Here is a 16,413-nt window from a genome sequence, read left to right as displayed (position 1 = left end):
GGTAGGAGACGCTGTCAGAAGACTGAGGGGCAGAGGTGGGAGTGAGACTAGATTAGGCAGTGTGGTGTGTGAGGCCCTTGGAAGAACCTGTTCTTGCCCTGAGTGGGGAGATCTTTGGGGGGCGGATCTGATAACTCAGGCCCCTGCGTGAAGAGTAGCCTTAGTGAGGGTGGAGGCGGAGCGGGCAAGCAGGAGACCACTGCCATCATCAAGGCTAGATGATGATCTGGACCATGGTGAGCCCTTCCTGGGTTCATTCTGAAGGTGGGGCCCAGGAAGTTTCCTGAAAGATTTGGTGGGAGGAGTCAGAGCCCTTGGATTTTGGCCTGAGCAGCTGGAAGGTGGGGTTGCCATTAGCTCAGTGGGGAAGACTGTGGGATGGACAGCCGTCTCCTGGATGTGACATGGTGTGAGATGCCAGCTAAAATCCAGGCAGAGGCGGTAATCACGGTGGACCATACAGATCTGTACTTCAGGGCATGCTGGGGCTGAGCTAGGAACTGGAGCTCCCATTGGGATGGTATTTAAAGCCCCAAGTCCAAACAGGAGCACCAAGGGAGTGAAGTCCAAGTTCTGGTGTCAGAGGTCCAGGAGCCAAGTGAAGTTTGTTCCCAAGGAGGGGGCAGTCCAGTGACATCAAATTCCTGAGAAACACGAGTCAGACGGTCACGCGAAGACTGAGCATTGGCCGCCGGGTCTATGTAGAGGGTAGGTCAATGTGAGCTTTTCACGCAGTGTTGGTGGAAGGAGAATGCCGTGGGAGGGCAAGTTTGAGAGAGGAAGGGTTGAAAGACCTCTCTCTGCAGATGTCTTGGATGGTTTTACTGGTGTTCTACTGGTGTTTTCCCAACAGCTTTCCCAACATGGTGCCTCTTTATTTTCATGAGAGCCCATGAGGTACCTCTGAGTAGCCAGTCTCCCACTTGGGGGACATCTGAGATAGGAATCTTCAAGAGGCACCTGAGCTAGCCCGAGAACTTGCTGGGGCTCCAATCCCAGGTCCTGCGGCCGAGGCTAGACAGCTTTGAGTTTCTGCTCCCTAAGCTCCACCAACCTCGTCCTCCAAAGGGAGGTGACAGCTGCTGCTTTGCAGAGCATCCGCAGGTGGAATGGGGAGTGCGTGTGGATCACCAGGCTCAGAGATTGGTTGGTCTGTGTCCAGGTGTCAGGCATGTCAGATTTGATTGCATCTGAAGAGACACATGTGTGTTTGAGGGCTTAGCTATTTTTAAGTGTGTTAATTGCCTCTTGGCATGAATTATCATAATTGTGTTATCCCAATATTTTCCTACAGCATATGCTTAGTTTTGAAAAGGCGTCTGCTCTGTTGGGCTGGTTCCAGTGGGTTGAAGCTTTGTTTTTGTGGCTGCAAGGAGGGGACTTGGACAGTTGTTTGGCCTTTCCTGAGCACCTGTCATGTGACAGCAGCCATTCTGGGTGCTGAGGGGAGAAGGGGAGGTGGAGTGGTCAGGCACAAACAGCAAGAGCCTGAGTGACCTACAGTGTGTTGGGAAGGGCAGATATAGCAGTGTGTGTGTATGCATAGAGAGATGTATCTTTCAAATAGGTATGAAAATAAGTAAATAAAATATTAAAAACGAGAAAAGCTATTTGAGTCTCCCAAAAGGTGCAGGCAAAAAATAATTTGATCAACCTTAACATCCATGCACAATTTTTAAATGACTATTCACTTTGTCAAGCTAGGAATTCCCGTCTAAAGAGCACTCGAAGGTACCCACAGCGAGTGTCAGACTTTCTGGTGGGAAGTGGAGCCATTTGAAAGGAGGCAAGGGGCAGGGCATGCCCCCAGTACCATCCTGGAGGTTCCTGGTATGTTCCGTGGGGCAGGAACAAGTGACTGAATATGGATTGGAAAAGGAGGCACCAGGAAGCTGGGTTCCTGCAGTGATCCCACCACATTCACTGTAAGAAACAGGTCCCGAGAAGCCTGAGTGTGAGAAACACGAGAGAAAAGCACCCAACTGCCCTGTGAGGAGTACCACGCTTCTGCTCTATTTCCAATTCTTCTCCTGTCCTTGGATGGGCCACTTTCCTCCTAGGATCTGAGTCCCCATCTGTCAAGTGGATGGATGTGAAAAGATGGATCATGGTGGAGGCCAGGTCTGATGGGAAGACAGGGAGGAACCAGTGACAGAAGGCGACCCTGATTCCGCGGGAGGAAGGAGCATCTGTTTGGGGGTAGGAACTGGAGTCTAACTGAGTCAGAGGGCCACCTTGACCCTCTGCCTTGCAGCCAGGTCGTGCGCCTTCTCTTCTTGGCTAAGGGGATGTTATTGGTATTACTGCAGGTGCTGCTGAGTGTGTTTTGCAGCTGCAAGACACTGACCCCCACGTGTCCTTTGATGTTCTAGACCTATACCAGCCAAAGCGAGAGCAACGAAGACTATGAGATCCCCCCGATAACACCTCCAAACCTCCCCGAGCCACCCCTCCTGCACTTGGGGGACCACGAAGCCAGCTACCACTCACTGTGCCACGGCCTCGCTCCCAACGGTCTGCTCCCTGCCTACTCGTACCAGGCCATGGACCTCCCAGCCATCATGGTGTCCAACATGCTGGCCCAGGACAGCCACCTGCTCTCAGGCCAGCTGCCTACGGTGAGTGTTACCTGCTCTGGTGTCTGCCAGTTATGGTATGAAAGGGGGGCTTTGACATAATAGTCTTACAAACTTCCCTATACCCCTGAACCTTTTTACCGTAATTAACTATGTAAAGATTGTCAACAATGTAATTTTAAAAAATTAAACAAAAAGGAAAGGGGGGCTTTGAGGGAAGTAGGCGTGCAGGTGCCTGATTGGGGTCCCTCTACCTGTGTAGGTCAGGGTTCAGTTGGTTGCTTTCATAGGAGTCTAGCAGATGAGGGGGAGGGTGCAGATTTAATGTCATCACACTGCTCACTCCAGCATTGGTAGGGACAGGCATGTGGTTACGTCACTGCTTGGAGCAGTTGCATTCCATATCAGAGTGCCAGGTTCAAGTCCTGACTGCTGTTGTTTTTTTTTTAATTATTTATTTATTTATTTGCATTGTAAAGTCAGATATACAGAGAGAAGGAGAGACAGAGAGGAAAATCTTTTGTCTGCTGGTTCATTCCCCAAGTGACCACAATGGCCAGAGCTGAAGCCAGGAGCCAGGAGCTCTTCCTGGTCTCACACACGGGTGCAGGTTCCCAAGGCTTTAGACCATCCTTGACTCTTTCCCAGGCCACAGTCATGGAGCTGGATGGGAAGCGGGGTCGCCAGGACTTGAATCAGTGTCCATATGGGATTCTGGCATGTGCAAGGTGAGGATTTAGCCACTAGTCTACCATGCCGGGCCCAGGATGCTCCGCTTTTGGTCCAGCTTCATGCAAATGCATACCCTGGGAATATTTTATCTTAAGTTAAACTAATAATAACGTTTGTGTATTTTGGTCCCTACTACTCTTGTGGGAGATCCAAATTGAGTTCTGGGCTCCTGGCTTTGACCCGTCCTAACCCTGGCTATTGCAAACATTTGGAGGAATGAACCAGGGGACACAAAACCCCTTTCTCCACCTCCTTATGTATAAAGCAAAATTTAAAGCCATCTTGGTGCAGACCAAATATCCATTATCTGAAATACACTTGAGACCAGAAGTGCTTCAAGTTTTTGGGTATTTTGGGTCTGGGGTATTTGAATAGACTATCACTGGCTGGACATTGTCACTTGAAAATCCAAAATGCAGCCCTGTGCCATGGTGGCATCCCAAAACTTTTGGATTTGGGAGGCATTTCAGATTTTGAATTCTCATTTTAGGGATGTTCAACCTACCTGTGTTTGATCTGTAACAATGTAAGTTCATTTTACTTTTCACCTGTAATGGCTATGCTGAGATCTAGTTTATATACCGTACAATTTGCCTATTTGAAGAAGACAACTCCATGGTCTTTGGAGATCTGCAGAGTGGTGTAGTCAACAATGCCGTGGATGTTAAAATATTCACCATTCACATGAGATCTGTAGCTGCAGCCACCCCTCAACCCAGCCCAGCAACACCAGCCCTAGGCAACTACTGACACACTCCACACTCCCTGCCCCCACATATGAGTTTATTCTGCACATTTTGTAGAAATGGACTCATATATATTTTTAGAATTATTTATTCTTATTGGAAAGGCATATTTACAAGGAAAATGAGAGACAGAGAGGAAGATCTTTTATCTACTGGTTCACTCCCCAAATGGTTGCAGTGACTGGAGCTGAGCCGATCCAAAGCCAGGAGCCAGGAGCTTCCTCTGGGTCTCTTATGTGGGTGCAGGGCCAAGGCTTTAGGCCAACTTCCACTATTTTCCCAGGCCACAAGCAGAAAGCTGGATGGGAAGTTGAGCAGCCAGGACACAAACCAGCGCCAGAATGGAACCCTATGCTTGAAGATAGAGGATTAGCCAATTGAGCCATTCTGTCAGGCCCTCATATACATTTTTCAACAGCAATTTTTGTGTGAGTTTGAGAGGCACAGTGGCAGAGAGAACCATCCATGAGTTTACTCCCCCCATGTCTGCAAAGGCCAGAGTGCCAAAGCCAAGTGCCAGGAGTTTGGTCCTGATCCCCATATGTGTGACGGGACCTCAGCGACTTTTCCGTCCACTGCTGCCTCCCAGGCTCTGCACAGGCAGAAAGCTGGAGTCAGGAGTCACAGGTGGGAACGGAAGCTAGGCACTTCCCCAGGAGACTCCAGTGTCTCAACTCAACTCTTCAGCTGCCTGGCCAACTGTCCTCCCAATTTTTATTTATTTTTAAATATATATTTGTATACGTGTATATATTTAAATGTCTATATTTCCTAAGAGAGGGTAATTACTGAGTTGAAGTTTGTGGGCTCAGGGGAGACTCAGCAGGTAGTCAGAGGCAGAAAAAAGACCTTCCAGGCTGGGGGAACAATGGCACTAGAGGAGGAAGCAAGGCTGCTCGGGCCATGCTTGGCAATGGCAGGTGCACCCTTCTTCCAGATGGAAAGCAACTTGGGAAGAGGTGGGAGGTGACAGCTCAGCAGAACCTGGATTGGTGGGGTCCCGAATAACAGGCAAAGGAGGGATTTCTTTCTTGTAGCATGACTGCATGGTTGTTGTTTTGTTTTTCACTTTATTTGAAGGGCAGAGGGTGTTGAGGGAGGGAAGGAATGAGCACGTCCAAATGGTTTCCTCCTGAAATGCCCATAACAGTAGGGGCTGAATCAGGCTGCAGCCAGAAGCCGGGACTCAGTGTGGGTCTCCCACATAGCGGGCAGGGAACCAAGTATTTGGGTACCCAGATGCCAGACCAGAAGCAGAGCAGCCAGGGCTTGAACTGGTTCCATTATGACATACAGGCATCCCAAGTGGTGGCTTAATTCACTGTTCCACAACCCCTGCTCCTGCCTCCCAGAATGTGCGTTAGTGGGGGGCTGGATTGGGGAGTGGCAGGGACTCTAACCAAGTACCCTGATGTGGGGTGCAGGCATCCCAAGCGGTGGCTTAAGTCACTTACCCCAACACTCACCCCCAGCTGCCTGTTTTGAGCCATTATAGAAAGTCAGCTGGCAGGTTTTGTGTCCGATAGCAGAAGCTGCTTAAAGGCATTCAGTTTTTTCCTTCACAGTAAATAGTATAAACTAATCTGACTCTTCTTTTCATTTTTATAGGACAAAAACTAAACTCTTATTAACTAAGCAGAAAAGACTGAAATATTTGGAGATGCACAAAAAGTTTCAGATGTGGTTTGATCTAGGCATTCCAGCAGTATCCTTAGAATCCCATCCCATATTTAGTCACATACAGCAGGGGTGATGGCTGCTGGCAGCAAACATTTCCCTGATATCTGTGGCAGGTAGCTGTTTGGGTCAGGGCATGACAGGCTTGGGGGAGGGCAGAAACAGGACTGGGCATTGCTGGACCTACACTGTGTCCAACAGGAAGCAGATCTTGGAATCCAATCAGAACCTGACTCAACTGTAGAGCTTGGGACTCCTTGCCTTGGAACCATAATAGTGCCCATCTATGGGTCATGGTAAAGTGTGTCTGGAGCTGTGCATGTAGCCTTAGCTAACAACTGGCACAGAGTAGGCAGTTGTTGCAGATTTACTGTATTATTAGTGGTGATAAAAGGAATTCCCACCATAATCCAAGGCTAATGGCTTTCCCTTCAGTCTCATTTACCCCCAAGGACCAAACCGCCATTTGTCTCAGGTGCATTGGTAGTCCATCTGCTTAACATAGCTCTGACAATGAACGTGTATGTTATCTGCTTCTCAGAAAGGACCCCTGGCCACCCTCCCTGGATGTGCTGCTCTTGAGCACTGTCCAAAGAGGCAGAGGAAGGGTTTCCCAAATTCCTCTATCACTAGTCCATATTGAACATGCTGCACAAGCTCAGGTGGCCTTCGTTCTTCCAGTAGTCTGACTGTGCAGATGTTCACTGAGTTTTCGTGCTCTTGTCATGCAATGAAAGATAAGCCAAGTTTGGGGAGGGGTTGGGGGAATCCCAGTACCTATAAAACTGTGTCACATAGTGCAATGTAATTAATATATATATATATATATATATATATATAAAATAAAAATAATAAAGTAAAAAAAAAAGATAAGCCAAACCCTGTTGGCCAAAGGAGGCCCCAGGCCAATTGGGAAGGTGAAATAAGACCCCATACACTGGGCTCGGCAGCGTGGCCTAGTGGCTAAGGTCCTCGCCTTGATCCCATATGGCCGCTGGTTCTAATCCCGGCAGTTCCACTTCCTCTCTATCTCTCCTCCTCTCAGTATATCTGACTTTGTAATAAACATAAAATAAATCTAAAAAAAAAAAAGACCCCCCCACACACATACACACACAGACACACACACAGACACACACACACACACTCACGGACTCTGGCAAAGAGGACAAGGGGTCTTGCAGGCCAGGTCTCAGATCCTCTGTCCCGCAGGGCGAAGGGAGCCAGGCTGGAACTGCTGCCACACGTGCTGGGTTTGAGTACGCACAGCAAGCTTGGCAGGTGCACTCTTACCTGGGTGGCAAGTACTGCTTCATCGAGTCCTGGTGGCCCAGGGAGGCAGAAGGCTGCATTAGCTTCCTGGGGTCACTCCACCAAATTACCCCAAACTCCACAGCTGAAACCACAGACCCATCTTTCCCCCCACCTCCAGAAGTCCTTGGCCTATATGCCCTGGGGGCCAGTCTGGGAACCAGGATGGTACACTTGCCTCTCCCAGCCTCTGGAGGGCGCTGCCTTCTGGGGCTTGTGGCTGCCTCCAGCCCATCTCTGCCTCCACCTTCACATGGCCTTCTCCTCTACCACTGGATGCTCGCTGTGCCGCTCTTACAAGCACTTGAAACATTTAGGGATAATCCAGGTTTACCTCCCCCATCCCAAGACCCTTAATCAAAATTTTCACACCCGCACAGACCCTTTTGCCCAGTGTAAATTTGTCGGATCTCAAGGACCCCGCGCCTTTGAAGGGGTCTCACCCATGGCAGGGATCTCCAGCTGTGCAACAGCTATTGGCGAGTGCCTTCTGGGTTCCAGGCACTGCTCTGGGCTCAAGCCCTATGAGATGCCCTTGAAGATCTCCCTGTGAGGGTGCAGGGAAAGCTCATTTACAAAGGCCCTGCAGGGTGTGTGCACCGGGGAGAGGCCCCTGACTTGGGAAAGGGGCATGGTATGTGACCTGTGGCAAGAATGAGTGCCCACGCAGCAGCTCCAGGCTTCAAACCCAGCCCAGTCCCCTGCCATCCAGCCCACCCTCCCTTGCTCCTGTCTGTGCTTTTGGAGAATGTTACAGTACAAGAGCCCCCTGGGGCCCTTGCTGCTCCCCAGGACTTCTTACACTGAAGTTCCCCATTTGCACAGCAGTTTGGTCCCATCTGCAGAAGTATAGTTGGAGGGAGTATGCGTGTTTGCTGTCGGCTACAGGCTACATCTTGTTGAAAGCCCAGCCTCCCTGGGCTCTGATGTTACTGGTGATTGAGGCCTTGTTGTCCCCTGGCCCGGCCCCATCAGAGGATGGGGTGAGAGTTATCCCCTCTGCTTAAGGAATCCCACCAGTAGGAATCGTGTCCAGACTGACAGTGGCCCCTCCCCCATTTTTTGTGCAAAATTAAATATGCTCAAGGCTTCTCTCTTTCTCAACTTCTGCGTCTTAACTGATTAAACATTCATTTCCAAGACAAAAAGAGTCAATTTAGTATGAAAGATATATTTTGCCAGTTTAATTTAAAGCACTGCACCTCCATCTGACCCCTATTTTCATAACTCAATAATTTTATCCTGTGTTGATTGTCTCATTTTGAGAGAGATATTGTATGTATAAATCAGTTTCTAAAATACCCAAAGAAACTCTGAGAGTGGAATTGATTAAGCAGCTTCTGCTAAGTCTGCAATCATTTATTTTGGAGTCGTCCTTGGGAGGCGAGGGAAGCTCACAGCCCCGCTTCCCCATGGGCAGAGTGATCCTGAGTGGGACCCAGCCTGACATTTCCAGGCCAGTTGTGGTGGGCAGCACTTTTTGTGAGATAAGCAAATCTGTGAGAGCCTTAAAGCAGTGAAGACTGGGCTCTCAAGGCAGTGAGTGCTGGTGAAAATCACCTCACCCCAGCTGGGAGTACTGGGGTGGGGGTGGAAGGGCGGGCTGGAAAATATGGGTCTTCCTAAGCTAAGTGATGTGAGTCATTGGAGCGGTGGAGTCCAGCTTGGGACACATTCAGCACAGGGCGGGAGAGTTATTCAAAGTGTGTGTAACTTTGAGTTCTCTTTGCTTTCTCTGGGACCTCAACTTAGAGATGTCACTTCTCTCCTAGCCTCAGTCTACCCATCTGTGAGACATGGAGCAGGGTTCTAGTTGTGGTGAACTTGCACATAGGACAGTGGGCACAAATGCATGGTCAGGTACAAAATCCTGGCTGAGGACATGAGTCTGAGGATCCAGAGACCATCATGTGTGCCACGGGCCAGGGCCTCAAATCCAATCCCCGTGGACCAAGGTCCTGGGTGTTATGGTCAAAGTCACTTTCCCGGAGCATCCTGGGGACTGATCCTTCTCTGTACACACACACAAAGGTAGGCACCGCCAGGAGGGCAGGTAGTGTCCCCCCACACCACCCCAGCAAAGGACCTTTCCAGGCCAGTGTCATGGAGAGGCGGCTGGGCAGTGCCTTGGTTACCACTTGAACGCCTTGCTTAGGCACCCATTCACCATAGAGCATGAGCTCCTGGGGTAGGGCCTGGAACCTTGAGGCTGAACTGAAAACCTGGGGTGCACACTGGAGCCTGGGCAGGCCCTGAGCTTGAGGAGACAGGGACTGGGTATACACACTCTGCCTCCTGCTGGCCACTTCCCTGTCTGCTCTCTTCCTCCCCTTCCCCGTTCCCCTCCCAGAAGGCTTCTTCCAGCCCCAAAGTCAACCTGTTCATTTTGTGGTTATTTAAGGCCAAGTATTTTTGTTGTTGTTCTTTCATAGTTGTGCCAGGTAGCTGTGGCTGTCATGATCCAAAAGTGACAGTCCCCTGGTGACTTCACGCAGTGCACGCAGGCATTGCTTGTGATGCTGAGATGTTCACTTCCACCTGGGCCAGCTTAACTGGCCACTGGCCTGGGGCAGTGTGCCCTGCAAGGGCCTCCTTCAGGCCTCAGCAGTTGGCTCAGCAGCATCCTCTGGGACCGACAGGAATGCCTTGGCCGTGGCTCTGTCACCAAGCCTTGGCCTGAGCCTGCTCACATTCCTGGAAGTCACAAGTGTTTTTTAAACTTTTGCCAGGTCATGTTTACGTCTTCCCAGTGCCATGCCCAGAAGCCAGGAGCGCAGAAGGGGAGTACAGGGAGGGTATGGCTGTACTCACCATGTATTGTGTTGTTGTTGGTGGTGTGTGTGCGTGTGTATTGTTGTCTTGACAAACAGTATCAAGCAGTGATTAGGGCACAGGTTCGGTTGTCAGACCTAGCCCCTCCATTGGGTGCCGCCCAGCCCACCCTGTGACCCAGAGCAACGAGTGCTCCTTTCTGGCCTTAGGGTCCTCACCTGTGTGATGGAGGTCCCGTGATTCGTCCCCTGTGGATTTGGGATGCTTCAGAGTGCCACACCGTCGGCATTCTGCCAGCAAGATCTACTCTGGTTATTTATGTATTCCTTTTATCGGTGGAGTTTGACCTGTGGGTGCAGGCTTTACAGGATTGGCCTGGCCAGCTCGCGGGAGACAGGGTCCACGAGGGAGGGAAAGGAAAGGTCGGAAAAGTAGAGTCCCAGGCCAGGTGGCTGGGTCAGGGGAGGGCCCAGTCAGCGCGGGCTGGAGAGAGCGTGCTGTTTGCACGGGACTTGGGCTCAGAGCTTAACCACAAACACAAAGTGACCAGGAAACAAGGGCTGGAGACATACCTGTCTTCGATGTGTGACAGGGAATAATCCATCTTCAGGAAAGCAGAGGGCAGCATGTTTTCATCTTACTTCCCTTTGGCAGTGGCAGCGGGGGTGGAGGGGGGAGCACCAATCTCCCTAAAGCTGGCTAACTGGTTTGAGGTTTCCTTGTATGCACCTCCGTCTCCAAAAACCTACCCTCCCCCTGACTTCAAAGGCACCAAGCACAAGGAATATGTCTTTTTGCATTTTCTAAAACTCAGAAAAATGTCTTTAAACAGCTTTTGCTCCCCTGCTATAATTATTTATTTTCAAACACTCCTGCAGGGGACTGCTCCGTTTTCTCACCCCACACTTCTTTTTCTCATAAATGAACCATCACTTCAATAAATCATTATGAAAACAGAGACTAACACCAGCTCTGAAAGGTTGAAAGATTTATGTAACACATTTGTGCTTCCCATTTTCTCATTCTGGTGCTCGGCTGCGAAAGCTAAGCTAATAAAAGCTGCTATTAATATTTCTTGTTGCTTAGCAACCCCAGAGCGGGAGTAATAGCTTTGGCTAGAAAAATAGATGACCGATAAGGAAAAATTCAATTCTTTTATTATCTCAGGGGGAAATGGCCTTTTACTGGAACATTATGATGTACGAGTGTGAAGTTGAACACAAAAGCTTTTTTTCTGCATGTTTGTTTTTCTATTTTTAATGAACATTATTTTACCTCCACGAACTCTTGCCAAGCTCTTTGGTTTTTTTTTTTCTTTTACATGTCCCCTACCCCATCCCTCATGCTTAATTTAGCAACTCCAGTAGTTAAAGATCTGTCAGCGTTTTTAGCGTAAAAACGATTTTTGCAAAGGTTTACAACTCGGTCATAAAAATCCACTCTTTGTGAGAACTCAGGCCAGCGGTAAGCCTTCACATAAGCTGATTCTTTCCAAACAAGATCGCGTTTGTTGAGAGATAAGATTCATGGTTTTCCCTGTAAGAAAAGTCGGGGAGGAACAAAACACGCTTTTTGCTCCATCCTGGTTTCCCTTGGTTGCTGGGCTCACTTGTCTCACTTGAGAACTGTCTGCTCTAAAGTTGCCGGAGCGTCTAAAGAGTGGAGGAGGGCAGGGCACGATTCCTTGAAACCTGCTGTGCTCATGTTGGTACTACTATTACCTCCTGCCAGCAACTCTGCAGTCCCATTTCTTAGATGTGCAAACTGAGGCTTGGGGCACGCACGAGGTCAGCACCAGGCAGCCTGGTATGCCGCGGTGTCTCCACCTTACTTGTCTAGCACAGAATTTTGAAAGTTTGATGCCTGTGACGTAGCAGGTGGGACAAGTCCCTGGAGAAAAGCGCGGCATCCCTGGCCTCCACCTGCCACCCTGAAGGGCAGTAGCACTCCCCTAGTCAGAAGCAGCTCTGTTGCCAGGCCCCCACCCATGCCCCACCCTGACACACAACTTGCCCCTGGTTGAGAACCACCATGCGCTGTTTCCTCTGCTTGGAAGTCACTTTCCCCTTATTTCTCTGTGGAGACCCCGTGCCTGTGCCGGAATCCGTTCAGAAGCTCTCTTCCTTCCTCCCTCCGAGGTTCTGGGGTGTTGAGGGGGCCTGCCCTAGGACAAGGGAGAGGCAGGTGAGGTGCCTCACACCAGCACAGAATTTTAGGGAATGCCTAAAAAGTGAATCACCAAAACAAACAGGAGTTCAGAAAGTCCAGATTCACACCTAGGACCACACAGGGTGATCCTATAAAAATGCAAATACTGCTGGGAGCCGTGGAGGTGCCTGGGAGCACGCGCTGGTCACTTCACAGGCTGTCGTCTGCCAGCTGGGACACTCCGAAGGTTAGGCCCCCCACTGCCTATTTTGCTCTGGTGTAGGCGTCTCACAAGCGGCTGAATTAGTGAGACACGTGAAGAAATTCCCTTGGCTGAGATCACAAGAGTACACTCGGAACTTGAACCCCAGGCTCTGCGTGCAAACCCAAGGCTGTCTGCTCACCACTGTCTTCAGGTAGCAGGACAGGAGCCAGCGGTGCAATTTCCTGTGGCAGTCTCACTTCAGCCCTCACAACCCCCCATGCCAGGCAAGAGCTGGGCAGGCCACTCCTGACACAGGGTGTCCCCAGAGGACACAGCCAAGCGGGCTCATGTGGGCAGGTGCCTTCTCTTGGCCTCTGGAGGGCAAGGACCGTGTGTCCAGTCTTATTTTCCTAAGCCAATGAATGAGGGACCTAGAGCTGTCACCTGCTAATGTTTGTTTAACATTTACCGTGCGTCTTATCCCTTTCTATTTTTCTATTTAATCCTGATGTGGGGCAGGAGATACTGTTGTGGTTTTGTTTTATTTTGTTTTGGAAAGACAGATTTACAGAAAGAAGGAAATGCAAAGAAAGATCTTCCATCCACTGGTTCACTTCCCAAATGGCCACAATGGTCAGAGTTGAGCCAGTCCAAAGCCAGGAGCTTCTTCCATGTCTCCCACAAGGATACAAGGTCCCTGGGCTTTAGGCCATTCTCTGCTTTCCAAGGCCATAAGCAGAGATCTGGAAGGGAAGTGGAGTAGCCAGGACATGAACCAGCACCCACATGGGATGCCAACACTAGCAGGTGAAGAATTAGCTAGTTGAGCCATCAAGCCAGCCCCAAAAGGAAGTTCAGAGAGGAAAATAACTCAGCTATACCACTGTCAAAATGGTGATGCCAAGATCTGGACCCAGGCAGGCTCAACTCCCCAGCTTGAGCCTTCAACATCCTTTCTGTAAAAAAAAAAAAAAAAAAAAAAAAAAAAAAAAAAAAAGAGAGAGAGAGAGGGGGATTGCATGAGCAAGAGGGTGGGCGAGTCAAGAGACCTTCTGTGTGTCCAGTCCTGAGTTTAGGCCAGTCTCAATCCAAAGTGACCATAGTGTGAAGTGAGATGCTAAGAGCTCTAGACAAGACACAGAAGAAGTTCTGAAGACTCAGAGGAGGATGGCAGCAGGCAGGGGGCTTCCTGGAGGTGGTGCCTTTGTGATTGAGTCTTGGAGACCAGAGGGCAGAAGCGAAACCAAGGAGGAGGAGACCTCCCACTGGCACAGTCCTCCAGGGTGAGAGCCAGTCAGCTGCCTTCTGGAGTGTGCACAATGACCGGCTGGGAATTAGTGTCACTGGCCTTGGGTTTGGGTAGCCCTGGATTTATGTACTTATTTTTGACTATTTATTTATTTGAAAGACAGAGTTACAGAGAGAGAGAGATGGAGAAAAGGAGAGGGAATCTTCTATCCGCTGGTTTACTCAAATGGCCATAACCACGTGGGCTGGACCAGGCTGAATCAGAAGCCTGGAACTCCATCTGTGGGTGGCTTGACCCAAGCACCCAAGACATCTTCCGCTACCTTCCAAGATGGACTAACAGAGCTGATGACAAGTGGAGCAGCTGGGACTTGAACCAGAACCCATACAGGTTGCTGGGGTTACAGGAAGAGGCTGGCCTGTGTTTAAAAGCTTTTTGCTATGTTGAACAAGTCACTCCACCACAAAAGTGAATATGTTAATAACCCGTACCTTCTGGGGTTGCCTTGAAAAGTAAATACCATGATGCTAACACAGTGCTGAGCATGTTAACTGCGGCAATGCTATTATCTGTCTCTAAGCACTTCATGTGTTAGCCGTCTCTGCGTTTTCCCTGCTCACCTACATCTTTCTGGCTGCCCCCAACAAGCCCACCTGTCTGAGTACTGGCAATAAGAGTTGACTCCCTGGGGTGCTTTCTGGGGTACCCACCACAGGTGGGCAGCAGGTCTCTGTGCTCTCAAATCCCTGATGGCCACAGTCATGGTCGTCTCTTCTCCTGTCCTTGACCCATGACATGTTGCATGTCTGGGGCTCCTGCCTCAGCCTTGGGTCCATCCACAGTGGCAGAGAACAGAGGTGTCCACGGGTCCCTTGTGGAGTAACAGCCGCCCCAGCTACTGCCGTGCGGACACGTCCCCCACCTGCCGGGCCATGCTAACATCTGAAGACCAAGGAGCCCTGGCAGCAGCCATAATCCTTAGCACAACGGGACCCTGTGTCATCTGGGAGCTCAGAGCCGCATGTCCAGAAGGACGAGCTCTCCTGCGAATCCTTGGGGGTGACGTGATGAGTGCTCCTCTTGCTTCTTCCTCCTGGACCCACTTGTTACTCAGAGCACTGTGTCAGGGTCTCTGGTTTACTGCAAGGACCACATCCCGAAGGACAGCATCCCATGTGAGTCTATGGCTTCAAATGGCCCCAGGTCAGGTCAGGCCCCTGCTCTTCAAGCAGTCACTCTAGCGGCTAGGAGGCTGGCAGCTTCTGCATGAAGTAATCTGTGGTGTGACCCATCCCAGCGACAGACCTGTTCGCCGCCTCTGTGATTGAGACATGGTTCCTTTGGTTGGATGCTGTACTGTGGGAGATTCCAGGCACATGGACGAGGCCGTCCATATGTCAATCTCCAGAGAGCTGAGGCCCTGCAGAGGGGAAAGGCGACCTCCTCTGTGGAATGTCTGTCCCTAAGCAGGTCCTTGTGTGTACTCGGCTTGCCACCACATGGCTGGTTGGTCCCCTTAGAGAATATGTCCTTGTTGAGGACCTTAGAATTGGCCTCCAGCATAATAGGGTGGGCATTCAGAGGCGGTGGCAGCTGGACTTCCCACTTAGAAGTTCAGGTCCTGGCTACATGTGTTGCCTCCCCTTGTACCACCTTGGCTACCCCATTCTTATAGCCAGTGCCAGTTTTGGGAGCCAAAGATGAGGGCACGTGATGCTCACAGCCTGGGTCGTGCCATCTCCTTGAACTCTCCATGCCTTTTCTGTGTTGTGTACTTTCTGATCAGCAAAATTCATAATTCAAAATGCACACCTGATGCCTATTCCTGCATCTCCTGCATCCATCTGAGTCTCCTCAAGCCCTCGGTTTATTCCCTTCAGGGCCCTGGCCATGACCTGACAGGCTGGCCTCCAGCCACTGCCCGTGAATTTGTATCCTTGTTGGTGGATTTCTATATTTGGGCATGGCCAACTCACCCATCATTGATCCTGGACTGCTGCTTGATGGATGGCTGCAGGGTGCTGCCTGGTGTGAAGACCTGGCTGGTGTGACAGACAAGCTCTCATTCAGTAGGTGCAGGGATGGGAGTGGTAGGGAACCCAAACACCTGGGGTATCTGCTATTGTGTTTCCTGGGCATTACAGGAAGCTGGACCAGAAGTGGAACATCTGAGACCCCACAGGGCATGACAGTACTGCAGGTGGCAGCTTTACCCATATGCCACATCACCACTGTCTCTTTAGCATATTTTTAATCAATTCCTGATTTTCCAGTTTCCTTAGAGTTTTTGTGTACCCTGTCAAATGTCTATTAAGTGTGTATCAAGGTGTTCATGTCAGTTTTCTTCCTTGCCACATTGAGGTGGTGCGTTTTATAAATAGATTTCCCAATATTAATAGTGCTACTCTATCTGCAATAATATTTATGCATAAATAGGAAGGAACTTCACTCATGGCAAATGCAATTAAGCGGAATGCACAGGATGGGCGTTTAGCCTAATGGTAAAGATGCTGGCTCAGGACCCGCAGCCGAGTGCCTGGGTTTGAGTCTTGGCTCCAGCTCCTGACTCTACTGTCCACCAGTGCAGACCCTGAAGGGCTCAGGTGATGGCTCAGGTAACTGGGTTCCAGGCCCCCACACAGCAGCGCTGGATTGAATTCCTAGATCCCAGCTTCAGCCTGTCCTGTGGCATCTGCGGAGTGAACTAGTGCATAGAAGCTTTCTTTGCTCTCTGCCTTCCAGATTTAAAACATTATAAATATTGTTTAAACATAATGCACACTTTCCTGCAAACTTAGAAGCCTTGTGTATGTGTGTGTGTGTGTGTGTGTGTGTGTGTGTGTAGCCAAGCCCTTGGTGATAGTGTGTGCCTACACATACATATTTAAACATGTACACATACAAATACATACTCATATATATTTTTAATGAAGCTGGGTTTAATTTAGTGTTTTGCATAGTTTTTCTTTTACATATTTTATAGTGAAATGGGACTGT

The 16,413-nt window shown here is 49.9% G+C and overlaps 1 protein-coding gene across 4 annotated transcripts in view; it reads left to right on the top strand.

Annotated features, from left to right (window-relative positions):
- Positions 1 to 16,413, top strand: part of TOX2 (TOX high mobility group box family member 2) — a 102,716-nt gene that overhangs the window by 68,147 nt on the left and 18,156 nt on the right. For all 4 annotated transcript variants that reach the window (XM_058679692.1, XM_004585819.2, XM_058679693.1 and 1 more), the window contains one exon: positions 2,373 to 2,618. In XM_058679692.1, the coding sequence (XP_058535675.1) occupies positions 2,373 to 2,618 (246 nt within the window). The remainder of the gene's footprint in view (positions 1 to 2,372; positions 2,619 to 16,413) is intronic.

Source organism: Ochotona princeps, chromosome 22 (genome assembly GCF_030435755.1).
Source record: "Ochotona princeps isolate mOchPri1 chromosome 22, mOchPri1.hap1, whole genome shotgun sequence".
NCBI lineage: Eukaryota > Metazoa > Chordata > Mammalia > Lagomorpha > Ochotonidae > Ochotona > Ochotona princeps.
This window is presented reverse-complemented; position numbering and strand designations above follow the sequence as displayed.